Source organism: Lagopus muta, chromosome 24 (genome assembly GCF_023343835.1).
Source record: "Lagopus muta isolate bLagMut1 chromosome 24, bLagMut1 primary, whole genome shotgun sequence".
Lineage (NCBI taxonomy): Eukaryota > Metazoa > Chordata > Aves > Galliformes > Phasianidae > Lagopus > Lagopus muta.
The window spans coordinates 5,656,070-5,677,658 of record NC_064456.1 but is presented as its reverse complement, the minus strand read 5'-3'; the positions used below and the strand labels follow the sequence as shown (position 1 = coordinate 5,677,658).

General features: G+C 52.7%; 1 protein-coding gene across 10 annotated transcripts; it reads right to left on the bottom strand.

Annotated features, from left to right (window-relative positions):
- Positions 1–533: 533 nt before the first annotated feature.
- On the bottom strand, positions 534–8,188 carry LOC125684328 (uncharacterized). Of its 10 annotated transcripts, none has more exons than XR_007373280.1 (6): positions 7,949–8,188; positions 7,196–7,395; positions 6,659–6,752; positions 6,522–6,581; positions 5,922–6,365; positions 2,788–2,979 (listed from the first exon to the last, which is right to left on the bottom strand). XR_007373280.1 is itself a non-coding variant. In XM_048926439.1 (5 exons), the coding sequence occupies exons 1-5, from the start codon at positions 7,306–7,308 to the stop codon at positions 1,457–1,459; spliced, it is 501 nt and encodes a 166-aa protein (XP_048782396.1). In that variant the 5' UTR covers positions 7,309–7,626; the 3' UTR covers positions 534–1,456. The 10 variants fall into 10 exon arrangements, 6 of the variants coding, with proteins under 6 accessions (XP_048782396.1, XP_048782397.1, XP_048782399.1 ...); XR_007373281.1 differs by having other exon boundaries at positions 7,196–7,376; XM_048926439.1 differs by lacking the exons at positions 2,788–2,979; positions 7,949–8,188 and adding an exon at positions 534–1,608 and having other exon boundaries at positions 5,922–6,003; positions 7,196–7,626.
- Positions 8,189–21,589: the final 13,401 nt, after the last annotated feature.

Here is a 21,589-nt window from a genome sequence, read left to right as displayed (position 1 = left end):
GATGAGCTGCTGGAGGGGAGCTCTGCGGAGAGGGACCTGGGTGTCCTGGTGGACGGCAGGTCGGCCGTGAGCCAGCAGTGTGCCCTTGTGGCCAAGAGGGCCAATGGCATCCTGGGGTGCATTAAAAAGAGCGTGGCCAGCAGGTCAAGGGAGGTGATCCTCCCCCTCTGCTCCGCCCTGGTAAGACCTCATCTGGAGCACTGAGTCCAGTTCTGGGCTCCCCAGTACAAAACAGACAGGGATCTCTTGGAAAGAGTCCAGCGGAGGGCCACCAAGATGGTGAAGGGCCTGGAGCATCTCTGCTATGAGGAAAGGCTGAGTGAACTGGGTCTCTTCAGCCTGGAGAAAAGAAGACTGAGAGGGGACCTGATCCAGGTCTATAAATATCTGAGGTGTGGGGGGCAAAATGGTGAGGCCGGACTCTTTTCAGTGGTGAGTGGAGACAGGACAAAGGGAAACGGCTGGAAACTGCAGCATAGGAAGTTCTGCACCAGTGTGTGCAAGAACTTCTGTACAGTGAGGTGACGGAGCACTGGAACAGGCTGCAGGGAGGTGGCGGAGTCTCCTTCTCTGGAGATGTTCAAGACCTGCCTGGATGCCGACCTGTGTGACTTGGTGTAGGGAACTGCTTTGGCAGGGGGTTGGACTCGATCTCTTGAGGTCCCTTCCAACCCCTACAATTCTGTGATTCTGTGATCCCAGCCCCATCCCAGCACATCCAAGCATCAAACCAGCATCATCCCAGCACATCTGACCACCATCCCAGCAGAACCCAGACATCCCATACTATTTTGCACGATTCCAGCATCATCCCAGCATGATTCCAGCACCTCCCAGCCCCATCACACACCATCTCACACCATGAAAGAACATCCCAGCACTTTCCCAGTACATACCAGCACCATCCCACAACACTCCAGCATGTCCAAGGATGATCCCAGCAAATCCCACCACATCACATCTCATCCCATCCCAGCTGCTGCATCCCAGCACATCCCACCACATCGCAGCACATCAAAGCAACATCCCAGCTCATCACAGCACATCCCAGCCACATCCAAGTAACATCCCAGCGCGTCCCAGCCCGTCCCAGCAACATGTAAGCACCATCTAAGCACCATTCAAGCACATCCCACACCATTACAGAACATCCCAGAAACATCCCAGTACATCTCATCCCAGCAGCTGCATCACAGAACATTCCACCACTTCGCAGCACCATCCCACAGCATCCCAGCACTATCCAAAAACATCCCACCCCATCCCAGCACTATCCAAAAACATCCCACCCCATCCCAGCACAACCCAGCACGTTCCACACCATCCCTGCACCAGCCCAGCACAACCCAGGACGTCCCAGCACCATCGCAGCACATGCCTACTCCATACCAGCACCATAGAAGGACATCCCAGCACATCCCAGCACCATCCCAGCACCTGCATCCCATCCATGTATCTATCTAGAAACTCCGCTTCCCCAGTCTTTCAGTGAACAGACACAAAGACACCCGCCTTGTGCTGCCTTCTCCTTCACCATTTTCTTCAGGACATGGCAGAGCCTCTGCGGATATTCTGCAATTCTCCATGTCTCTTTCTGTCTCTCAGGACCTGAACACAAAGCACGAAAATACATTTCAGACAAACAAAGGGTTGAACCGAATGGTCTTTTTGGTGAAGTCAATACAGACAACAGCCACCCCTGGGACGCCTGTGGGGCTCCAGCACGGCAGGCAGCCAAGGATTTTTGCCCGGCCTTCCCTGCAGCCACTTCTGCACCCAAAGGCTGAGGACAACTTTCCATCACACGCTGCCGTCTACGCAGCTGCGTAGCAGAGTTATGCAAGTTGCAGAGCTGCCAGGTGGGCAGCTGGCTGGCGCTCAGCATCCCAGCACATCTAAGCACCATTCCAGCACATCCCACACAGTCCCAGCACATCCCAGCACCATCCCAGCACACACCAGCACCATCCCACAACACCCCAGCATGTCCAAGGACGATCCCAGCACATCCCAGCACATCTCATCCCAGCCGCTGCATCCCAGAACATCCCACCACTTCACAGCACCATCCCACATCATCCTAGAACCAACCCACATTATCCCAGCACATCCCAGCACAAACCAGCACCATCATATCACCTTCCCACACCATCCCAGCACAACCCAGCACATCCCAGCCCCATACCAGCACCATCACAGGACATCCCAGCACCAGCCCACTGCATCCCAACATATCCCAGAACCATCCTACACCTTCCCAGCAGCATACCAGAACAACCCAGCACATCCCAGCACCATCCTAGACCATCCCATCACATCCCAGTCCCATCCCATCACATCCCAGACCCATCCCACCACATCCAAGCACCATCACAGCGCATCCCAGCCACATCCCAGTAACATCCCAGCACATCCCAGCCCATCCCAGCACCATCTAAGCACCATTCAAGCACATCCCACACCATTACAGAACATCCCAGCACATCTCATCCCAGCAGCTGCATCACAGAACATTCCACCACTTGCAGCACCATCCTACACCATCCCAGCACAACCCAGCACCATCCCAGCTGCACCCCACACCATCCCAGTGTTATATATTATGCCAAACAAATTGAACATCCCAATTATATATTCTGGAAATCGTCTTTTATTAAAGCAAGCAAGTAAGCAAAAGAGCACTGGGTGGCCGGGGAGTCTGCTCCACCAACAGCGCGCGCTTTCCCTTTCCAGCTGACAGTCTTTACACAGTTCACTAGCCTGTGTTCGTGGCTGCAGAATATCTCTTGCGCAGGCGTGGTCCTGTTGTTAGGCAGCCATCCTTTGTCTTGTCAGATGGGGAGGCCTGGGATCTTTGCAATACATGCGTTCATAATCCTTACGCAGCATCTTTAAAGCTGTGTAAGTCCTGGGGTCCATACCTGAAATTGCTGTGTTTGTTGGTGTTTCCGGATGTCTGTAGTAGGAAACTGGCCTCTGCTGTTGTTACAGTTTACTAGTGATAAGCTTACAAATGATTTGATTAACAAACAACAGACTGCTCCTATTACACCAGCACATCCCAGCACTATCCAGAAACATCCCAGCACCATCCCAGCAAAAACCAGCACGTCCCACACAATTCAACACCTTCCTACACCATCCCAGCACAACCCAGTACGTCCCAGCACCGTCCCAGCACATGCCAGCCCCATACCAGCACCATCCAAGGACATCCCAGAACCATCCCAGGACATCCCAGCACAACCCAGCACCATCCTACACCTTTCCTGCACCATCCCAGAACATCCCAGCACATCCCAGCACCACCCCATCAAATCACAGCATCATCTCACACCATCCCATACCATCCCTGCACCATCCCAGCACATCCCAGCCCCATCCCAGCACATCCCAGCACCTGCATCCCATCCATGTATCTATCTAGAAACTCCACTTCCCCAGTCTTTCAGTGAACAGACACAAAGACACCCACCTTGTGCTGCCTTCTCCTCCACCATTTCCTTCAGGACATGGCAGAGCCTCTGCGGATATTCTCCAATTCTCCATGCCTCTTTCTGTCTCTCAGGACCTGAACACAAAGCATGAAAATACATTTCAGACAAACAAAGGGTTGAACCGAATGGTCTTTTTGGTGAAGTCAATAAAGACAACAGCCACCCCTGGGACGCCTGTGGGGCTCCAGCACGGCAGGCAGCCAAGGATTTTTGCCCGGCCTTCCCTGCAGCCACTTCTGCACCCAAAGGCTGAGGACAACTTTCCATCACACGCTGCCGTCTACGCAGCTGTGTAGCAGAGTTATGCAAGTTGCAGAGCTGCCAGGTGGGCAGCTGGCTGGCGCTCAGCATCCCAGCACCATCTAAGCACCACTCAAGCACATCCCACAACATCCCACAACATCCCAGCACCATCCCACAACACCCCAGCAAGTCCAAGGATGATCCCAGCACATCCCAGCACATCTCATCCCAGCCGCTGCATCCCAGAACATCCCAACACTTAGCAGCACATCCCAGCACCACCCCACCACATCCCACCACATCCCAGCCCCATCCCAGCACTATCCTAGCCCATCCCAGAACATCTCAGCCCCATCCCAGCACATCCCAGCCACATCCCAGCAACATTCCTACACGTCCCAGCCAATCCCAGCACCATCTAAGCACCATTCAAGCACATCCCACACAACTACAGAACATCCCAGCACCATCCCAGATCCATCACAGCACATTCCAGCATTACTCAAGCACATCCCAGCACATCCCAGCCCCATCGCACAACCATCCCAGCACCATCACAGCACATCACAGCACATGCCAGCTCATCCCACCACATCCCACCACATCCCAGCACCATCACAGCACATCCCAGCAACATTCCTACACGTCCCAGCCAATCCCAGCACCATCTAAGCACCATTCAAGCACATCCCACACAACTACAGAACATCCCAGCACCATCCCAGATCCATCACAGCACATTCCAGCATTACTCAAGCACATCCCAGCACATCCCAGCCCCATCGCACAACCATCCCAGCACCATCACAGCACATCACAGCACATGCCAGCTCATCCCACCACATCCCACCACATCCCAGCACCATCACAGCACATCCCAGCCACATCCCAGCCCCATCCCAGCACTATCTAAGCAGCATTCAAGCACATCTCACACGACTACATAACATCCCAGCACATCCCACCCCATCCCAGCACAACCCAGCACATCCCAGTCCCATACCAGCACCATCACAGGACATCCCAGCACCAGCCCACTGCATCCCAACATATCCCAGAACCATCCTACACCTTCCCAGCACCATCCCAGAACAACCCAGCACATCCCAGCACCATTCCAGCACATGCCAGCATCATCCCACACCAGCCCAGCACCAGCCCAGCCCAAGCCCAGAACACCCCAGCATATGCCAGAACAACCCAGCACCATCCCAGCACCATCCTAGACCATCACATCCCAGACCCATCCCACCACATCCAAGCACCATCACAGCACATCCCAGCCACATCCCAGTAACATCCCAGCACGTCCCAGCCCATCCCAGCACCATCTAAGCACCATTCAAGCACATCCCACACCATTACAGAACATCCCAGCACATCTCATCCCAGCAGCTGCATCACAGAACATTCCACCACTTCGCAGCACCATCCCACAGCACAACCCAACACCACACCAGCTGCAGCCCACACCATCCCAGCACATCCCAGTACTATACAAAAATATCCCAGCCCCATCCCAGCACAACCCAGCACGTCCCACACAATTCCACACCTTCCCAGCACCATCCCAGCACAACCCAGTACGTCCCAGCACCATCCCAGCACATGCCAGCCCCATACCAGAACCATCCAAGGACATCCCAGCACCATCACAGCACATCCCAGCATATCCCAGAACCATCCCACACCTTCCCAGCACAAACCAGAACCATCCCAACACATTCCCACACCATCCTAGCACATCTCAGCCCCATACCAGCACCATCCAAGGACATCCCAGAACCATCCCAGGACATCCCAGCATATCCCTGAACCATCCTACACCTTTCCTGCACCATCCCAGCACATCCCAGCATGTCCAGCCCAGCAAACAATTCCACACCATCCCAGCACCAGCCCAGCACAACCCAGCCCGTCCCAGCACCATCGCAGCACATGCCTACTCCATACCAGCACCATCCAAGGACATCCCAGCACCACCCCATCAAATCACAACATCATCTCACACCATCCCATACCATCCCTGCACCATCCCAGCACATTCCAGCACCATTCAAGCACATCCCAGCCCCATCCCAGCACATCCCAGCACCATCCCAGCACCTGTATCCCATCCATGTATCTATCTAGAAACTCCACTTCCCCAGTCTTTCAGTGAACAGACACAAAGACACCCACCTTGTGCTGCCTTCTCCTCCACCATTTCCTTCAGGACATGGCAGAGCCTCTGCGGATATTCTCCAATTCTCCATGCCTCTTTCTGTCTCAGAAAGCACGAAAATACATTGCAGACAAACAAAGGGTTGAACCGAATGGTCTTTTTGGTGAAGTCAATACAGACAACAGCCACCCCTGGGACGCCTGTGGGGCTCCAGCACGGCAGGCAGCCAAGGATTTTTGCCCGGCCTTCCCTGCAGCCACTTCTGCACCCAAAGGCTGAGGACAACTTTCCATCACATGCTGCCGTCTACGCAGCTGCGTAGCAGAGTTATGCAAGTTGCAGAGCTGCCAGGTGGGCAGCTGGCTGGCGCTCAGCAGCTTTCCCCATACTCTCTCCGGGCCGTGTGAAACAATCCTCAGCGGCAGCATGGAAGAACATCTGGGTTTTCTTACTGGAGAGATCTGTGATGTACAGATACAAAGCCAGCAGGACACTGGGAGCACGCAGCACCCAAGAAACAGGGAGTAGAAATCACCGGGCAGTGAAAAGCTGAACCCTGCCTGAACTACCGCAGCCGCACACGAGCCGAGAGCCACAGATGAAGGCTGCTGACTCACCTCTGGCATCCAGCCCAGGCTCAGCAACAGGACTCCGCTTTGGTACTTCACCGAGAGGACCTGCAGGCACAGCTGTGATCAGACACAGGTGAGGACAGCTTCCACTGCACCTTGGCGCCTGGTCTTTCTGCAGTGACCTGCGAGGACTGCTGGCAGGTCGGGGAAAGACATGGTCCAAACGGCAAACGTAGAGGTTCTCTCCTCCAAAGAGTGGCAAGGGCTGCTTTCCCACTGAAATGGGACAGTTCGCCAAGTAAAGAAATACTCAGGACTGTTCTGTGTACAGAACAGGGCCTTTAAGGCACAAAGAGACTCGAAAGACCTTTGGAGGCTCTTAAGTACCTGCATAAACTACAACACCGCTGATTTCTCCTGCCTTCAAAGACAAAGGCAGCTTTCCAAATGCTCTCTGCAGGCCACGTGCAACACGCCGCTGGGACCGCTCGGAAGGGCACACAGCCATCAGGGCTTTCGTACTGGGAAATCCCTGCTGCATCTCACACTAAAGCTTCTTCAGCCACATTTCCCCTCCAACCCTCCCCACCCCACCCACTCTCCCCTCCCCTCCCCTCCCCTCCTCCCTACCTCCCATTTTCTTTTGCCTCCCCTCCTTCCCCTCGCCTCCCCTCCTCTCCCCTCCACTCCCCTTCCCCCTTGCCTTATGCCCAACTTACCTCTCCTGCTCTTCACGGAATTCGTCTGGATTCTCCTGCTTTTTGCTGCTACTCTTGCCTGGCTTTCCTTCGCAATGCTGTGCATTGCTCTCTCCGTATTTCTTGCCAGCCATTCTTCTCTTAGCTCTTATTCTTCACTTTTTACTTGGCTTTTTTTCGTTATCTTCTTTCCTTTCTTTTCCTTTTGTTTTTACAGACATCTGTACAACCACATTCTCCTATATCCTCCCCCAGCCCCCTATATCCCTCCCCACAGCTCTCCCCAGCCCCTGGAGCCCCTCCAAAACCTCCCCAAGAGCCGTCCCAAAGAAGCCGTGTGGTGAGCTGCAGCCATACATCTCAGTCTGGGGAGCTGGGAACTGGCTGAAGGGGCCACAAGGACAGGAATGTTTCCCTATAGCACCGTGTCCCCCTGTAACCTCCTCACAGCCCTCTATTGCCCCAAATCCCCCAGACCCACCCCTGCAGCCCTGTGTACCCCAATCCCCTGCCACAGCCCACTCCAGCCCCGTGTGCCTCCCTGCACCCCAACAGCCTTCTGCAGCCCCCTGCCCCCCCACAGCTCTCCCCAGCTCCCCACAGCTTCCTCGCCCCCTCTATTTCCCCGCCAGCCCCCTTTATCTCTCCCACAGCTCCCGGGAGCCCCATACCGATCCCACATCCACAGCCCGTCCCATATATATCCCACTTCCCCACACCCCATCCTGTCTGCATCCACATCCCCACATCCCAGCCCTGCTCCCAGCCCCTCACCCCACACGGAGGTGGCTGATGGACGCGCACGCTTCCTTCCCTGTCCCGGCGCCGCTCTCCCTCCCTCCCTCCCAGCTCCGGCGCCGCTGTCCTCAGCACCGCTCACGCCGTGCCGCGGTTCCGTCTCGGTGCTGCCCGGACAGCTCCGAAGCGCAGCGGCTGTGGGACCGGCACCGTGTGAAGGGAGAGCCGGCTGCCAACGGCCGTTCCCGCGCGCTGCGCCTCAGCCAATCGGAGCTGGCGGCGCTGCCGCTGACCAATGAGAGGCACGAACGGGCCGGAACTGGCCCTGACCAATGAGAGTCCGGGGGCGGGACGGAGCTGCCGCTGACCAATGAGAGGCACGAACGGGCCGGAACTGGCCCTGACCAATGAGAGGCCGGGGGCGGGGCGGAGCTGCAATGGCGGAGGGGCTTGGGGTGTTTTTCTGGCAGAAAACCCCCGATTTAAGGGGAAAAACTGGGATTTCTGGGAGAAAATCCCAGATTTCAAGGGAACACCTGGGGTTGCTGGCAGAAAACCCTTTAATCCCTGTTTTTCCCCCAAAATCTCGGGATTTCTCCCAGAAATTTTTCCCCTTCAATCTGGGGTTTTCTCCCAGAAATCCCTGTTTTTCCCCAAAAATGTGGGGTTTTCTCCCAGAAATCCCTGTTTTCCCCCATTAAATGTGGCTTTTTCTCCCAGAAATCCCTGCTTTTCTCCTTAAATGTGTTTTTTTCTCCCAGAAATCCCTGTTTTCCCCCATTAAATGTGGCTTTTTCTCCCAGAAAATCCCTGTTTTTCCCTTTCAATTTGGGGTTTTCTCCCAGAAATCCCTGTTTTTCCACTTAAATCTGGAGTTTTCATCAAGAAATCCCTGTTTTAACCCTTAAATCAGGGGTTTTCTCCCAAAAATCCCAGTGTTTATCCGTAAATGTGGATTTTTCTCCCAGAAATCCTTGTTCTTCCCCTTAAATCTGGGGTTTTCTCCCATAAATCCCTGGTTTACCCCTTAAATGTGGCTTTTTCTCCCTGAACAATACCCCATTATGGCCTCACAGTAGCCCATTGTGACGTCACAATGCCCCTTGTGACGTCATAATACCCCATTGTGGGGTCACAATGCCCCTTGTGACGTCATAATACCCCATTGTGGGGTCACAATGCCCCTTGTGACATCATAATACCCCATTGTGTTGTCACAATGCCCTTTAATTCATTATGACGTCACAAAGCTGTGTATGATGAGGCATAGCCCCTTGTGCACCCTATGGGCAAAACGGGTTGACCTGATGGCCGTTCGCTGCCATAAGAGTTCTACGGGTTGACCTGATGGCCGTTCTCTCCCGTACATCTCTACGTGTTGACCTGATCTTCGTGCATTTTCTTTAGCTCTATACGGGTTGACCTGATGCCCGTGTACTCCAATAGAGCTCTACGGGTCGACCAGATGTCCGTTCTCTCCCGTAGAGCTCTATGGGTTGACCTGACTGCCATGAACTCTACAGAGCGCTACGGGTTACCTGATGAGCGTGCGCTCCCTTAGAGCTTTATGGGTTGACCTGATGGCCGTTAGCACCCTTCAAGTTTTAGGGGTTGACCTGATGGGTGTATGCTCCCATAGTGCTCTACCGGCTGACCTGATTGCAGTGTGCTCCCGTAGAGCTCATAGGGTTGACCTGCTGCCCCTGCACTCCCACAGTGCTCCACGGGTAGACCTGATGGCCGTGCGCTCCCATAGTTTCTACTTCTCCAGACAGGCACCTGGAATTTGAGCATCAGCAGCCAAACTCCCAGTGCATTACATGATGTTATGGTGTGGAATGCTGATAACCCAAAGCATAAAACCATGACATTCCCCCCCTTATTCTACATCACTACATCATGCTTGATACATACAAACAAAATAGGAGTCGTCCCCGGACTCGTTAAGGAAAAGGGTGACAGAGAACAAAGGGGAAACCACTGGGTACCAATGTGACAGCTTTGTACAGGGGAGAGGGGCGGGGAAGTTTGGTGGGAAAGAAAACACCGGTGAATTCTGTTTCTCTCCACCTCAGTAAGGCTTTCCTCTCTCTCACGACAGCCTCATAGGCAAGTTGATGACATACCGGCTAAAAAAGAGGGCTACGAGGTGGGCACAAACCTACCCCAAGGGCCAGACAGAGAGGGCTGCGAGAACTGGCAAAAAGCTCAGCTGGAAGGCAGTTGATAGAAAGGTGCCTTGGCCTCTGCCCAGCACCAATAACGTTCCACCACTCCACCAGGGACCTGGCAGCACAGTCTGCAGATGATGCAGAGGTACGAGCAGCAGTTTAAACAGCACATCATCGTGCAGTAATTCAAACTCAGAAACTCCAAGGAGCGACAGGAAAACACTTGGCAAAGCAGTCGCCCCTCATGGCTCAGCAAAGCGCCCTTGCAGCGCCCTGGCACAACACGCGGCGCTGCCGTAACGCGTTTGAAGCCACTAAAGCTGAAGCAGCGCAGAACGGCTCAGTGTCCTTCAAGCTCGAGGCTGAGCTCTGCTCCGAGGCACATTCTCCTGCCGCCCACCCACTGCTCTCTCCTCCTCCCTGCTCCCAGTGCTGCTCTTCACGCCATCCCACCCACAGCTCAACTCCTCGTGCCTCAACGCCAGGCTCACGTGCAGCTGGGCTTCCCGGGGCAAACAGCAACCCTCAGCACAGCCCAAGGCTGAGAAAGCCACCAGGAAGAGAGGCAAGCTCCAGGGGCTGAGTGCAGGGATGCCTTTCTTCCTCCCGGGCTGCTTCCCCTCCTTCGTGCTTTTGCTAGCGGTCCTTGGAGAGCAAAGGGATGCTCACAGCCTGTGGCCAGCAGTTACAGGTGGGCTGAAAGGCCACCCGTTGCGAAGACCAACAAGGAAACGGGGGAAAACCAGCAGAATTTCAGGGGAGAGCCAACCGGTTCATGGCCCCACGATTGCCAGCCCAAGCACGGCACCTTTTGAACAGCTACGGAAAGAGGCAGCACCGTGTTTAAAAAGTTGGTTTCGCTTTTATTCAATACAAAAGGCTCTGGGTTGTATTTATCAACACAGCCCAGAATGAAACCCCAGCGTCCAGGGGTTCTGCTTAGCAAGGAGCAATTCAGCCTCCAGGCAGACACGAGGAGAAGCCTGACCCTGTGGCTACGTCAGCTCCTCTCCCTCCAGGCCCGGCTAGCCGTACTTCAATCTCACACTAGACCAGCCCTGGCCCTGAAGAGATGCAGCCTGAAGGAACACAGCCTCTCCATCTCTTGCCATAGATGAAGACCTGCCTCTGGCAAGCCCTCTTTGCTTGGAATGCAGCACAAGCCCTTCCCTTCCAGGTGCCTCAGTTCCGCTGCCCTGTCTGTAACAGGGAAAGCACGGCCATGCCACAAAACCGGACGCTGACTCAGTCCGCTGCCTTTGGTGCCACCTCCGAGGAAGCATTCCAGCTGATTCGAGTGTCCTGTGGGCCTTCTCGCTCAAGCCCTTCTCGGTTCTTTTTGCTCTCCTTCTGGGCTTCCTTCCTCAGCCGAGCAGCACTTGCCTTGGCTTTCTTCACTGTCTCCCAAGTCTGAGTCCCAGGACTGTGCCAGTCCTACAAGAATCAAGGCAGAAATGGTCAGGGAACCTTCACAGGTAACAAGTGGCTGACAGCTCGCGTGGGGAGCTCAAGTCACCCACCTGGGCAGCTTTGGCTGCCAGCACTGCAAACCGCCTTCCTGCCATCAGGGCACACCAGAAACTCCACCTCTATCTCCTGCCCAAAAGTCCCACACAAACCAGAACCCAAAGCCATCTCCTGCAAGGCAGCGCCTGCACAGGGCTTGGACACTGCCTGGCAGCACACACAGCACAGCACAGCAGCAGCAGATGAGCAGCACCCCAAGGCTCCTGGCGTGCATCAGGAACACGTGCAATGGGAAGGAAGGGCAGGACAAACGATGGCACTCTCAGCAGTGCCGGGCACAGCACCGTAGGCCACAGCTGCAGATTGTTCCCTCCCTGCCCACTGCCCGTGCCTTTCTATCAGCCTCAGAGAGCACAACTTACTGGCTTATGGCACCTGGAAACCGGCACGACTGCAGCTAACGCAGAGAAGCTGCAAAGTGGCTCCACAGAAGAGATGGTGGCGCAGCACGTTCTCTGCCAGCGTGGGCTCAGGGATCTCAGCTGAGGAGAAATGCCCTTCAGCAGCCACACAGCAGGCAGCCTGCACAAAACCTGCAGCTGCGCCATCTTTTCCACCTGCCGAGAAAAAGACTCCTCGAGCTCGAGCATTGCTCCACTTGCAGGCGAGGGGAGCAGGAGCTGAAAAGGACAGGAGGACATAAAAGAAGGGAAAAGCTTAACAGAAAGCAGATCTGTTGCAGACAGTGCCACCAGCTGTGTTTGAACAGCAGTGCCTTAGCACACGCTTATAGTAAGAGAGACATACCTTGCAAGGGCCGCTCAGGAAGGTTGTGACACAGCACCTATGGCTCCCCTGAGGCCCAACTCCATTTCTCAGCCACTCACGCTCTGCTCCTCCATGTTCTGCAACAGAAAAGTCACAAGATGGAAATTCAATTCATCGCAGACGCCACCAAACCTCCCTTCTCAGGGCAGTCGCACTCATTTCTCTGCAGGATAAATCAGGGGAGTGCTTACCGAGTGAGCAGCATTTACTGCCAGTTGGCAGCAGCAACCTATGCCTAACTCTACACTCCTAACAGTAACCTATGCCTAACTCGACACTCCTAACAGTAACCTATGCCTAACTCTACACTCCTAACAGTAACCTATGCCTAACTCTACACTCCTAACAGTAACCTATGCCTAATACTAAAACTGAACTCAACACTAAAGCTAAGCTAACACTAAAATCAACAACAAAGCCCAGAACAAAGCCTAACTCCTACGGGGGGAAGATGGAACTGGGGGCCCGCAGAACCGCAGAGGAGCAACAAGGTGGAGGAGGAGCAGATGTTAGCAATGCCACCCAGCTAATGCCGGGGGCGGGGGCCGCGCAGAGGGTAAGGGGCCGAGCGCCCGGACCAGCGATGGCGGAGCTGTGACCGCGCCAACACAGGGCCTGGCACGGTGGTGTGGTGCCAGGCCAGCAGTGCCGCAGGCGGATCCACCTCCATGGGTTCCTCTGGAGGCGGATCCACCTCCATGGGCTCCTCTGGAGGCGGATCCACCTCCATGGGCTCCCCATGGTCGCTCACAGCGCTGGCCCGGGCGCGATGGAACCGGGCTCCCTTCCTCCTCTCCCTCCTCTGCCTGATGGTCATGGTGGGCCCCCTCCTCCTCTTCGGTTCTGGGGCCCCCAGCTCCCTCTTCCCATTTAAAACCACTCTCTCCTCCTCCTCTCTCGCTCTCTTCGTGCTGGACATGGCTGCCACCTGCCCAGCACTCTCAGAGACGAGTGCGCCGGGTGGGGCGGCAGTGACCAAGGTGACGGCTGTGACATGGGGAAGGTTCCACAATGGCACCTGTGCTGCTGCTGGGAGTGGCGTTCTGCACAGGATGAGGAGGGGGCTGCAGGGCACGGGTCGGCGGCTAGAAGGCGCTCCCTGTGCCCAGCGGGCAGCCCTTCTCTGCGGCCAGCAACAGGGCACAGAGGAGCCGAACCTGAGGAAGGGTTTTCTGTACAATGATACAGAATGCAAGCTGTTAAAATAGAAGTTATGTATCCCAGAATTTACCATCAAAAAAACCAGTTTTTATGCATCGGAAAACGTTTTGCTCATTTTCAGACTGCACAGAGAATCCACAGCTTGGAGTGGATTCTGGCCCTAGAATACGCACCAGCTGCTGATGGGGGTCTGCGGGTGTGGGTGGAGGTGGTCTGGAAGGCCTGGGGGGTCGAGAAGGTCTGCAGCTTCCACTGGTGAGAAGAGGGGAATCACTGCCACTAACAGTCTTGTTTTCATTTGAAGCAGCATCTTCAGAGCTGTCCAGGCCCTTTGGGTTAGTCCTCTGTAGGAAAAGACAGAAAGGAGAACGATACACACAGATTCTCCCCCTAAGCTCAGTTCTGGATATCGCCAGGGAATTAGCACTAACCGTCAAGGTTTTGACCAGGAGCGATGAATTAATCATCAGCATCTCAACTTTTCAAGCCCTTCACTTCAATAGCTGCCTTCATTCACTCGGCACTGTGCAGTTACACCTAGCAGTGCAGCAGTCTGATACATTTTACCTGGACCTGAGCAAGGCCTTTGACATGGTCCCCCACCACATCCTCATCTCCAAATTGGAGGGAAGTGGATTTGATGGGTGGACGACCCGATGGATAAGCAATTGGTTGAAAGGCCGCAGACAGAGGGTGGTGGTCAATGGCTCTATGTCCAGGTGGAGGCCAGTAACAAGTGGCGTCCCCCAAGGGTCTGTCTTGGGACCGGTGCTCTTTAACATCTTTATTAATGACATCGATGAGGGAATTGAGTGCACCCTCAGCAAGTTTGCTGACGACACCAAGCTGAGTGGTGCGGTTGATACGGTGGAAGGAAGGGATGCCATTCAGAGGGACCTCGACAGGCTGGAGGGCTGGGCTCAGGTGAACCTGATGAGGTTCAACACGGCAAAGTGCAGGGTTTTGCATTTGGGCCGGAAGAACCCCAGGCACCTGTACAGGCTGGGAAGAGCGGTCCTTGAGAGCAGCTCGGCAGAGAAGGACCTGGGGGTCCTGATGGACGAGAGACTGAATATGAGCCAGCAGTGCGCTCTGGCAGCTCGAAAGGCAAATGGGATCCTGGGCTCCATCAGGAGAGGGGTGGTCAGCAGGGACAGGGAGGTGATTGTCCCTCTCTACTCGGCTCTTGTGAGGCCCCATCTGGAGTACTGTGTCCAGGTGTGGAGCCCTCAGTACAAGAAAGACATGGAGATTTTGGAAAGGGTCCAGAGGAGGGCGACTAAGATGATCAGGGGGCTGGAGCAGCTCCCCTATGAGGACAGGCTGAGGGAGTTGGGCTTGTTCAGCCTGGAGAAGAGAAGGCTGCGGGGTGACCTCATTGCAGCCTATCAATACCTGAAGGGAACCTACACCCAGGAGGGGAGTCAACTCTTCAAAAGGGCTGACAACAGCAGGACTAGGGGAAATGGATCCGAGTTGAAGGAGGGAAGATTTAGGTTGGATGTTAGGGGGAAGTTCTTTACTAGGAGAGTGGTTAGGCCCTGAAACAGGCTGCCCAGGGAGGTTGTGGATGCCCCGTCCTTGGACGTGTTTAAGGCCAGGTTGGACGGGGTCCTGGGCAACCTGATCTGAATGTGGATGTTTGGTGGCCCTGCTAGGCAAGGGGGTTGGAACTGCATGATCCTTGGGGTCCCTTCCAACCCGGGTGATTCTGTGATTCTGTGTGATTCTGTGAGAAGCAGATATGCTGAATTCAAGCTTAACCTGTCAGGAGAACTGGAATCTGAAGGAGAGATGAAACTCTGGGGAACGTAACACAGCACCTAGAGCGTGGAAAAGAATATTACTTAGGCTGCAACCTGAGCTCTGCCTGGGTTCCTAAAACCAGAAGAGAACGGTCTCCTGCAGATACTCCTTACTCTCCATCCCAATCAGCATCCTGCACAACTGCAAAATGCCAATATGTTCCTTCTGCAAGTGTTACAATTTCTGCACAATGTTTTCGGATGACTCCTGACGAAAGCAATTCCTCCTCCCTCATCCCTCAAACCTTTCCCACAAAAAAGCCTTCACAGAACATACCCTAAGAGGAAAACTCTACTGATTCAATTGACCTCCTGCCTGCCACCTGTGCAGGGGTTTCTTGACTGTTTCTTTTTGTTTGAGCAAATCCTCTATAAGATGATGTTGAAGTTCACACCTTAAACAGCACTCCTTCACTCTCAGACTGCACAGAACGTTAATGGGCTGACACTGTTCTTAAGGTAAATTCTGTTACACGTGGTACTTAGCAGAATTGATTCACAAGTTCCTTGCCCCTTGATTAAAGGCCAATTAGTGTAAATTTCTTTCCTGTAGCTTGCCTTTCCCTCGCTGTTGCATTTGGTTTCTAAAACCCAGGAAGTCCCAGGATGACCAATGGTGTATTCTTCTTACAAAGAAAAAAATCACAGAATCACAAGGTTGGAAACAACCTGCAAGATCATCCAGTCCAACCCCTCCCATTCCTATCAGTACCACAAGCACAAACCCACATCTCGTAGCTCCTCATCCAGGCGCCTCTTGAACGCTGCCAGGGACGGCGACTCCACCACCTCCCTGGGCAGCCATTGCAGTGCCTGACCACCCTCTGAGAGAAAAAGTTTCTCCTCATGTCCAACCTAAACCTCCTCTGCCATTTCCATTCCAAGTCCACTTCTTGCCATTTCCTCGGGTCCTACTATTTGCCTGGGAGAAGAGGCCAGACCCTCTTGCACCACAGCCTCCCTTCAGGAAGTTGTAGAGTGCTATGAGGCCTCCCCTGAGCTCCTCTTCTGCACACTGAACAATCCCAGCTCCCTCAGCCACTGTTCATAAGACTTGTCCTCCAGACCCCTCACCATTTCGTTGCCCTTCTCTGCACACGTTCCAGCGCCTCCATGTCTTTCTTGTAGTGAGGGGCCCAAAACTGAACACAGCACTCGAGGTGCGGCCTCACCAGTGCTGAGTACAGGGGATGCTCACCTCCCTGCTCCTGCTGGCCACACCATTTCTAAAGCAGGCCAGGATGCCGTCGGCCCTCTGTGTCCCCTCCTCTGTGCCTGTGTCCCCACCTGGGCACACTGTGGGCTCATGTTCAGCCAAGCACCAACCAACACCCCCAGCTCCCTTTCCTCTTCACAGTCATCCAACCACTCATCCCCAAGCCTGTAACGCTGCATGGGGTTGTTGTGGCCAAAGTGCAGAACCCGACACTCGGCCTTGTTGAACCTCATCCCATTCACCTCGGCCCAGCGATCCAGCTTATCTAGATCCCTCTGCAGGGCCTCCCTGCCCTCAGGCAGATCGACACAACCTCCCATGCACACCTACTCGAGGTTCTTTCATCTCAAGAATCAAGCCTTGGATCTTTTTTTCCCTTTCAGGTCTCAATTTCACGCATCTTTACTCAAACACCAACCCCTGAAGTTTCCTAACGAAACGTTCACTTACTGCACCTTCCAGCAGCACGTTGCCCAGCACAGAGCTGCTGCTTTTTCAAAGCTGATCCAGAACTCCTATTTCAACTCACAAACATCCCAAAAGCTCTTTCACCCTTTCTTCCTTGCTTGCGATAACACCCCCAAGATCCATCACCACAGATTCACTACTTTCCATCTTTCGTATTTCTGCTTTTTAAAACGCATTCACCTCCCAAGCTTTTTAAAAATCGCTTCATCGTTGTGGAGCAAAACGTTTTACCTCTCCAGACACACAAACCAGCCTAAGTTTGCAGATTTTTAAACAATTATTATTTATTTATGGTGACAGCAGTAGAAGTTTTAACTGACTTTTTATCCCTTCTACTCCTCAGCCCCCGATTCCTGCTTTTAACTGTGAGGAAATCAAAATAATCACCACTGTTACTGGAACAAATGGTGCACAACAACCCTGGCAGCTCGCTCTTATAAAATCAGTACCGAGTTACAATGCTTTAAAACTAAACGCTGTTTAAAATTATTTCTAAGCAGTATTTTTATGACATTTCCAAAATAGTTCTCGTCCTTATAGAAAAAAATATATATATATTTATATTTGTTTCATGGCCACAGTGACACTCGGAGACAGAATTTCACATTTTTGCATGATCTTTAGATACACAAGCATGGCTGTACGCTGCTAGGTTTTGTTAGTCTCTATCCAAACCACATTATTAAGGTGGCAGGGCATTAAGAATGATGCACACATAACAGATTTCTTCAATTCCACTTCTCATGCCCACTACCAGTATGTTTTATGCTATACCCATTGAAATGAGTCTTCAAATAATGTTTTCCTGTCAGATGGGCTCTAGGGAAACAAGAAGGGCAGTAAGGTGACAAACTGCAGGACAGGCTGCTTGGGGAGATTGCAAGGCAGTTGCTAAGGTATGCAGGGAGGAAGTTAGGAAGGCCAAAGCCCAACTTGAACTCAGACTGGCCACCGCAGTAAGAGAATAAGAAATCCTTTTATAAACCTATCAGTGGTAAGAAAAGAACCAAGGAGAATTTCCACCCTTCTCTTGATGCAGCGGGGCATGTGAGCACTGAGGATAAGCAGAAGGCTGAGGTCCTCAATGCCTTCTTTACACCTGCCTGTAAAAGGCAGGTCAGTGATCATCAGGGCACTTTATGCCCCAATCTGCAGTCTGGGATGCTACCCAGAACGCAGCCCAGGGATGCAGGAGGAGACAGTCAGCGAGCTCCTCCTCCATCTGAACTGTCACAAGCCCATGGGACCAGACGGGCTCCGTCCTGGGCTGCTGAGGGAGCTGGTGGGGGTGCCAGCAAGATGCCAGCAAGTCCTCTCTGATGCTTTCAGTGCTCAGCAAAATGAAAAACCAGAGAAACCGTTCTCTACTCTGGAGAGTTCCAAAGCTTTTTGACCTGGGGTGAAACTTGGGTACCTCACATTATTTTTTCCAACTGTTAGTACTGCTATCCTTTTTTATGTGCATATTAAATATTTTCATGTTTGTCAATAGTTCTTGAGATCCTAGAGAAAAGAAACAAAGGGCATTCTTATTTCTCCTATCCCTTGGCTACTACTTTGTGCTCCTCCATGGCAGTGACACTACTAGCATATTCATTATTGTTTCTGTTTTCAAGAAATATTTTTTTCCGTGTAATTAATTTGAAAATTAGTGATGGACAAACCTCAAGCTTTCGAGAGGACTGAACTGGTCACGAAATGCACCCAGAAGCTCAGAGGCTTATCAAAGCTCATCTGAGAATTTCCAAAGGTCTCTGCTCCAGACAGAGGCACAGAAACCCGTTGGCTCAGGACTGCCATCACTGGCTGGGCTCGCCTCTCTCCCTGCTCCTCACCCAACATCCAGGACTGGTTTTTACCATGCCCTTGCTGAAGAGCACACAAGGTACACAAGCACACCGCTCTCCCTAGGGAAAACATGGCTCCTAGGCACCTGCACTGCAAGCCTATAAACAGACGTCCAAGTCTCACAGAAATCAGAAAAGCTTAAACCATACCTGAGGCCCCTGTTTAGCAGTAATGGTTTGCTGAACTTGGGCTCACAATATGATTCCAACTTGTCACCTTCCTGCCTTCCAACTGCCTTCACCGTGCTTTGAAGTTAAGGGCATTAAGGCACTGGATCTTATGTAACAGCATCTGCTTCATCACACGCAGAGGAAGGAGTGTCTCAGTAACGTACATCACACACCAGCCAGGCTGCTAAGGACCGGTAACTCTTCTGGGACAGCTTCATCAAAACCTTTCTGGATTAGCCTTGCTATCACACAGAACTCGTCCCATTACTGCTTTGAGGGGTCAGAGCCTGAACTCTACTAAGAGGCCACCTATCATGATGAAATCAGGCACACCTGATACAACCACACCACTAAGGCTGCTCTGCTCAACTTCACTGGTTCCCAGTGCTCACTTAAAAAATAAAATCCACCGCAAGTATCAAACACCAACACGTTTCTCAGTATCTGAACATCCCTGTCTCGTCCATCTCTGGCCAGCAGGACTAAATTCAAAGCAGTGCAAGCCACCATTCCACACAAGTAGCTGTGTTTAATCCTGCAGATCAGAGCTCAATAAACACTGGCTCAGCACAAGTCACTCACAGAGAACAGGGGCTCTGCTACCACCAGCACCTGCTGTACATCAGGAAGGAAAACGAACCGAGGAAAATGAACACAGCAGCATACAACTAAGAGCTCCTCGTGATTGTCAGCACTGAAAGGAAAGCAGGCTGAAGGAAAACCTCAGGTAAATCCATACAGGACAGCAAAGCAGGGAGGACAAAGGACAGGGACTGATCCTGAACTGAACGCATTAGAGAACAAGAGCCTTGAGAGGAGTAATTGGCTATGCAGGTGAACAATATGCACGTCTGAAATGGTGATTTCTTCAGAAGACTCCAGGGTGTTCCTCATCAAGACAAAGGACAGTACATAAAAATATCAGGATGGATATAAGCTGAAAATTCTTTTCAGCTGGCCTGGCATCCTGGGGCAAGCTGAAGACTAGACAGGGCACCAACACAGAAGGAGAACTAACAGCACAGGGGGTGCCACAGAGAAACTGGAAAGTGACCACATCTCTGCTCAGACAGAAACTGCTGTGTGAGGTAGAAAGCTGAGGGTGATACCTGCTGCCAATGAGGAGCACAGTGGAAGGACAGGACGGATGCCACCTGCAGCACAGACATTCACACCAGGGGCGCAGCGCAGAGCTACGATCCCAAAGCCATTATAAGGTTTGATTTAACAGTGCTGTGTGGGACGATTCAACTGCTTCAAGCTCAAACAAGCTGCAAGTGACTGATTAATCCATACATCTCAGTGACCTCAAAACCTGACGTCTTGGAAAAAACAAACAGAACAGACCATCTCAAAGAGCAGATAATCTACAGAACTTAATCCAGCAGGCAGTCCTGTGGCCAAATTCTGTGCTGGCAGCAGAGTCTTTTTATGACCACTGGGAACATTCCCAGTTACAGAGCTACCACAGCTTGGGCACTAAATACACAGACCTACCTGAGAGAATAGAAAATAAAGAAGCAACTTACCCTCCCCTTATCCAACTCCGCTCTCACATTTAGAAGTGAAACTACAAGTTCAAATGCCAGGAAAAAAATAAGGGTAAAAAAAAATCACCTGGTATTTTCCAGGCAAATCACCAAGATCATGGAATCACAGAACATCCCCAGTTGTAAGGGATCCACAAGGATCATCAAGTCCAACCTGATGCTCCAGGAAGGACAACCCAAACGCAGATGGTCTTCCAGCTGCAGCAGCTCAGGACCAGGCCCACAGCCCTGGGGAGCCTGGCCACAACCACTGGTATCAGATGCAGCAAGCACAGCGAGCAGGCAGGTAGGCACAGCAAGCAGCAAAGACCAACCTGAGAGGGGGCCTGCCTACAGAAATCAACCCGGGGCCTGCCTACACAAAGCCCACACCTTTCACTCCAATAAAGCTCCACCATTTTGACAGCCAAAACACAAACTGCTATTTCACTTCTCATGGCTTTTCCCTGAACTCCCAAACAAACAGTCACTTCACGTCCCCTATCGCACTGCAACTGCTCATAATCAATAATCTAGATTATATCTTTCACAACATAAGCAGCTCACTTCTGCTTGGTGGCAATGACGTCCATTCCCACTGCGTCCCTTCATGTTATGAAAATCACAGCTGGCTTTCTGACAGCCTCCTGCGTGATTCCCCCAAAAGCACCCAGCACTTCTTCTGAAGAGTGAAAGAAAGGAAGGTTCGTGGAAACAGGCACACAAGCCTTGCAAGAGATGCAGTGCTGCAGATCACAGACAGCACCACCACAGCACTGAAACACAGCTTATCACTAAAGGAAACATTTCAGAGCATAGTCACAATTTCCGCATAAGCTGTAATGATTCAGCACGTTCAGTTTTCTGATCGTTCAGAAGCAGAAGGCAGATGCTCGCACACATCAATCAGCAAGCACTTGGATGAGCCAGCCCTCTGCTTTTCATGACACACATGGTTACTGCCGGCTCTGACAGCTTACCAGGAGATGCTTCAGTTCATCAACGTGGACTTCA

Coding starts and splice junctions, on each gene's coding strand:
- LOC125684328 (XM_048926439.1), bottom strand. CDS start 7,308: ATGGCTGGCAAGAAATACGGAGAGAGCAATGCACAGCATTGCGAAGGA. Junction 6,004..6,521: donor GCCTGGGCTGGATGCCAGAG/GTGAGTCAGCAG, acceptor TTTCTGAGACAG/AAAGAGGCATGGAGAATTGG. Junction 1,609..5,921: donor GGAGGAGAAGGCAGCACAAG/GTGGGTGTCTTT, acceptor CTTTGTGTTCAG/GTCCTGAGAGACAGAAAGAG.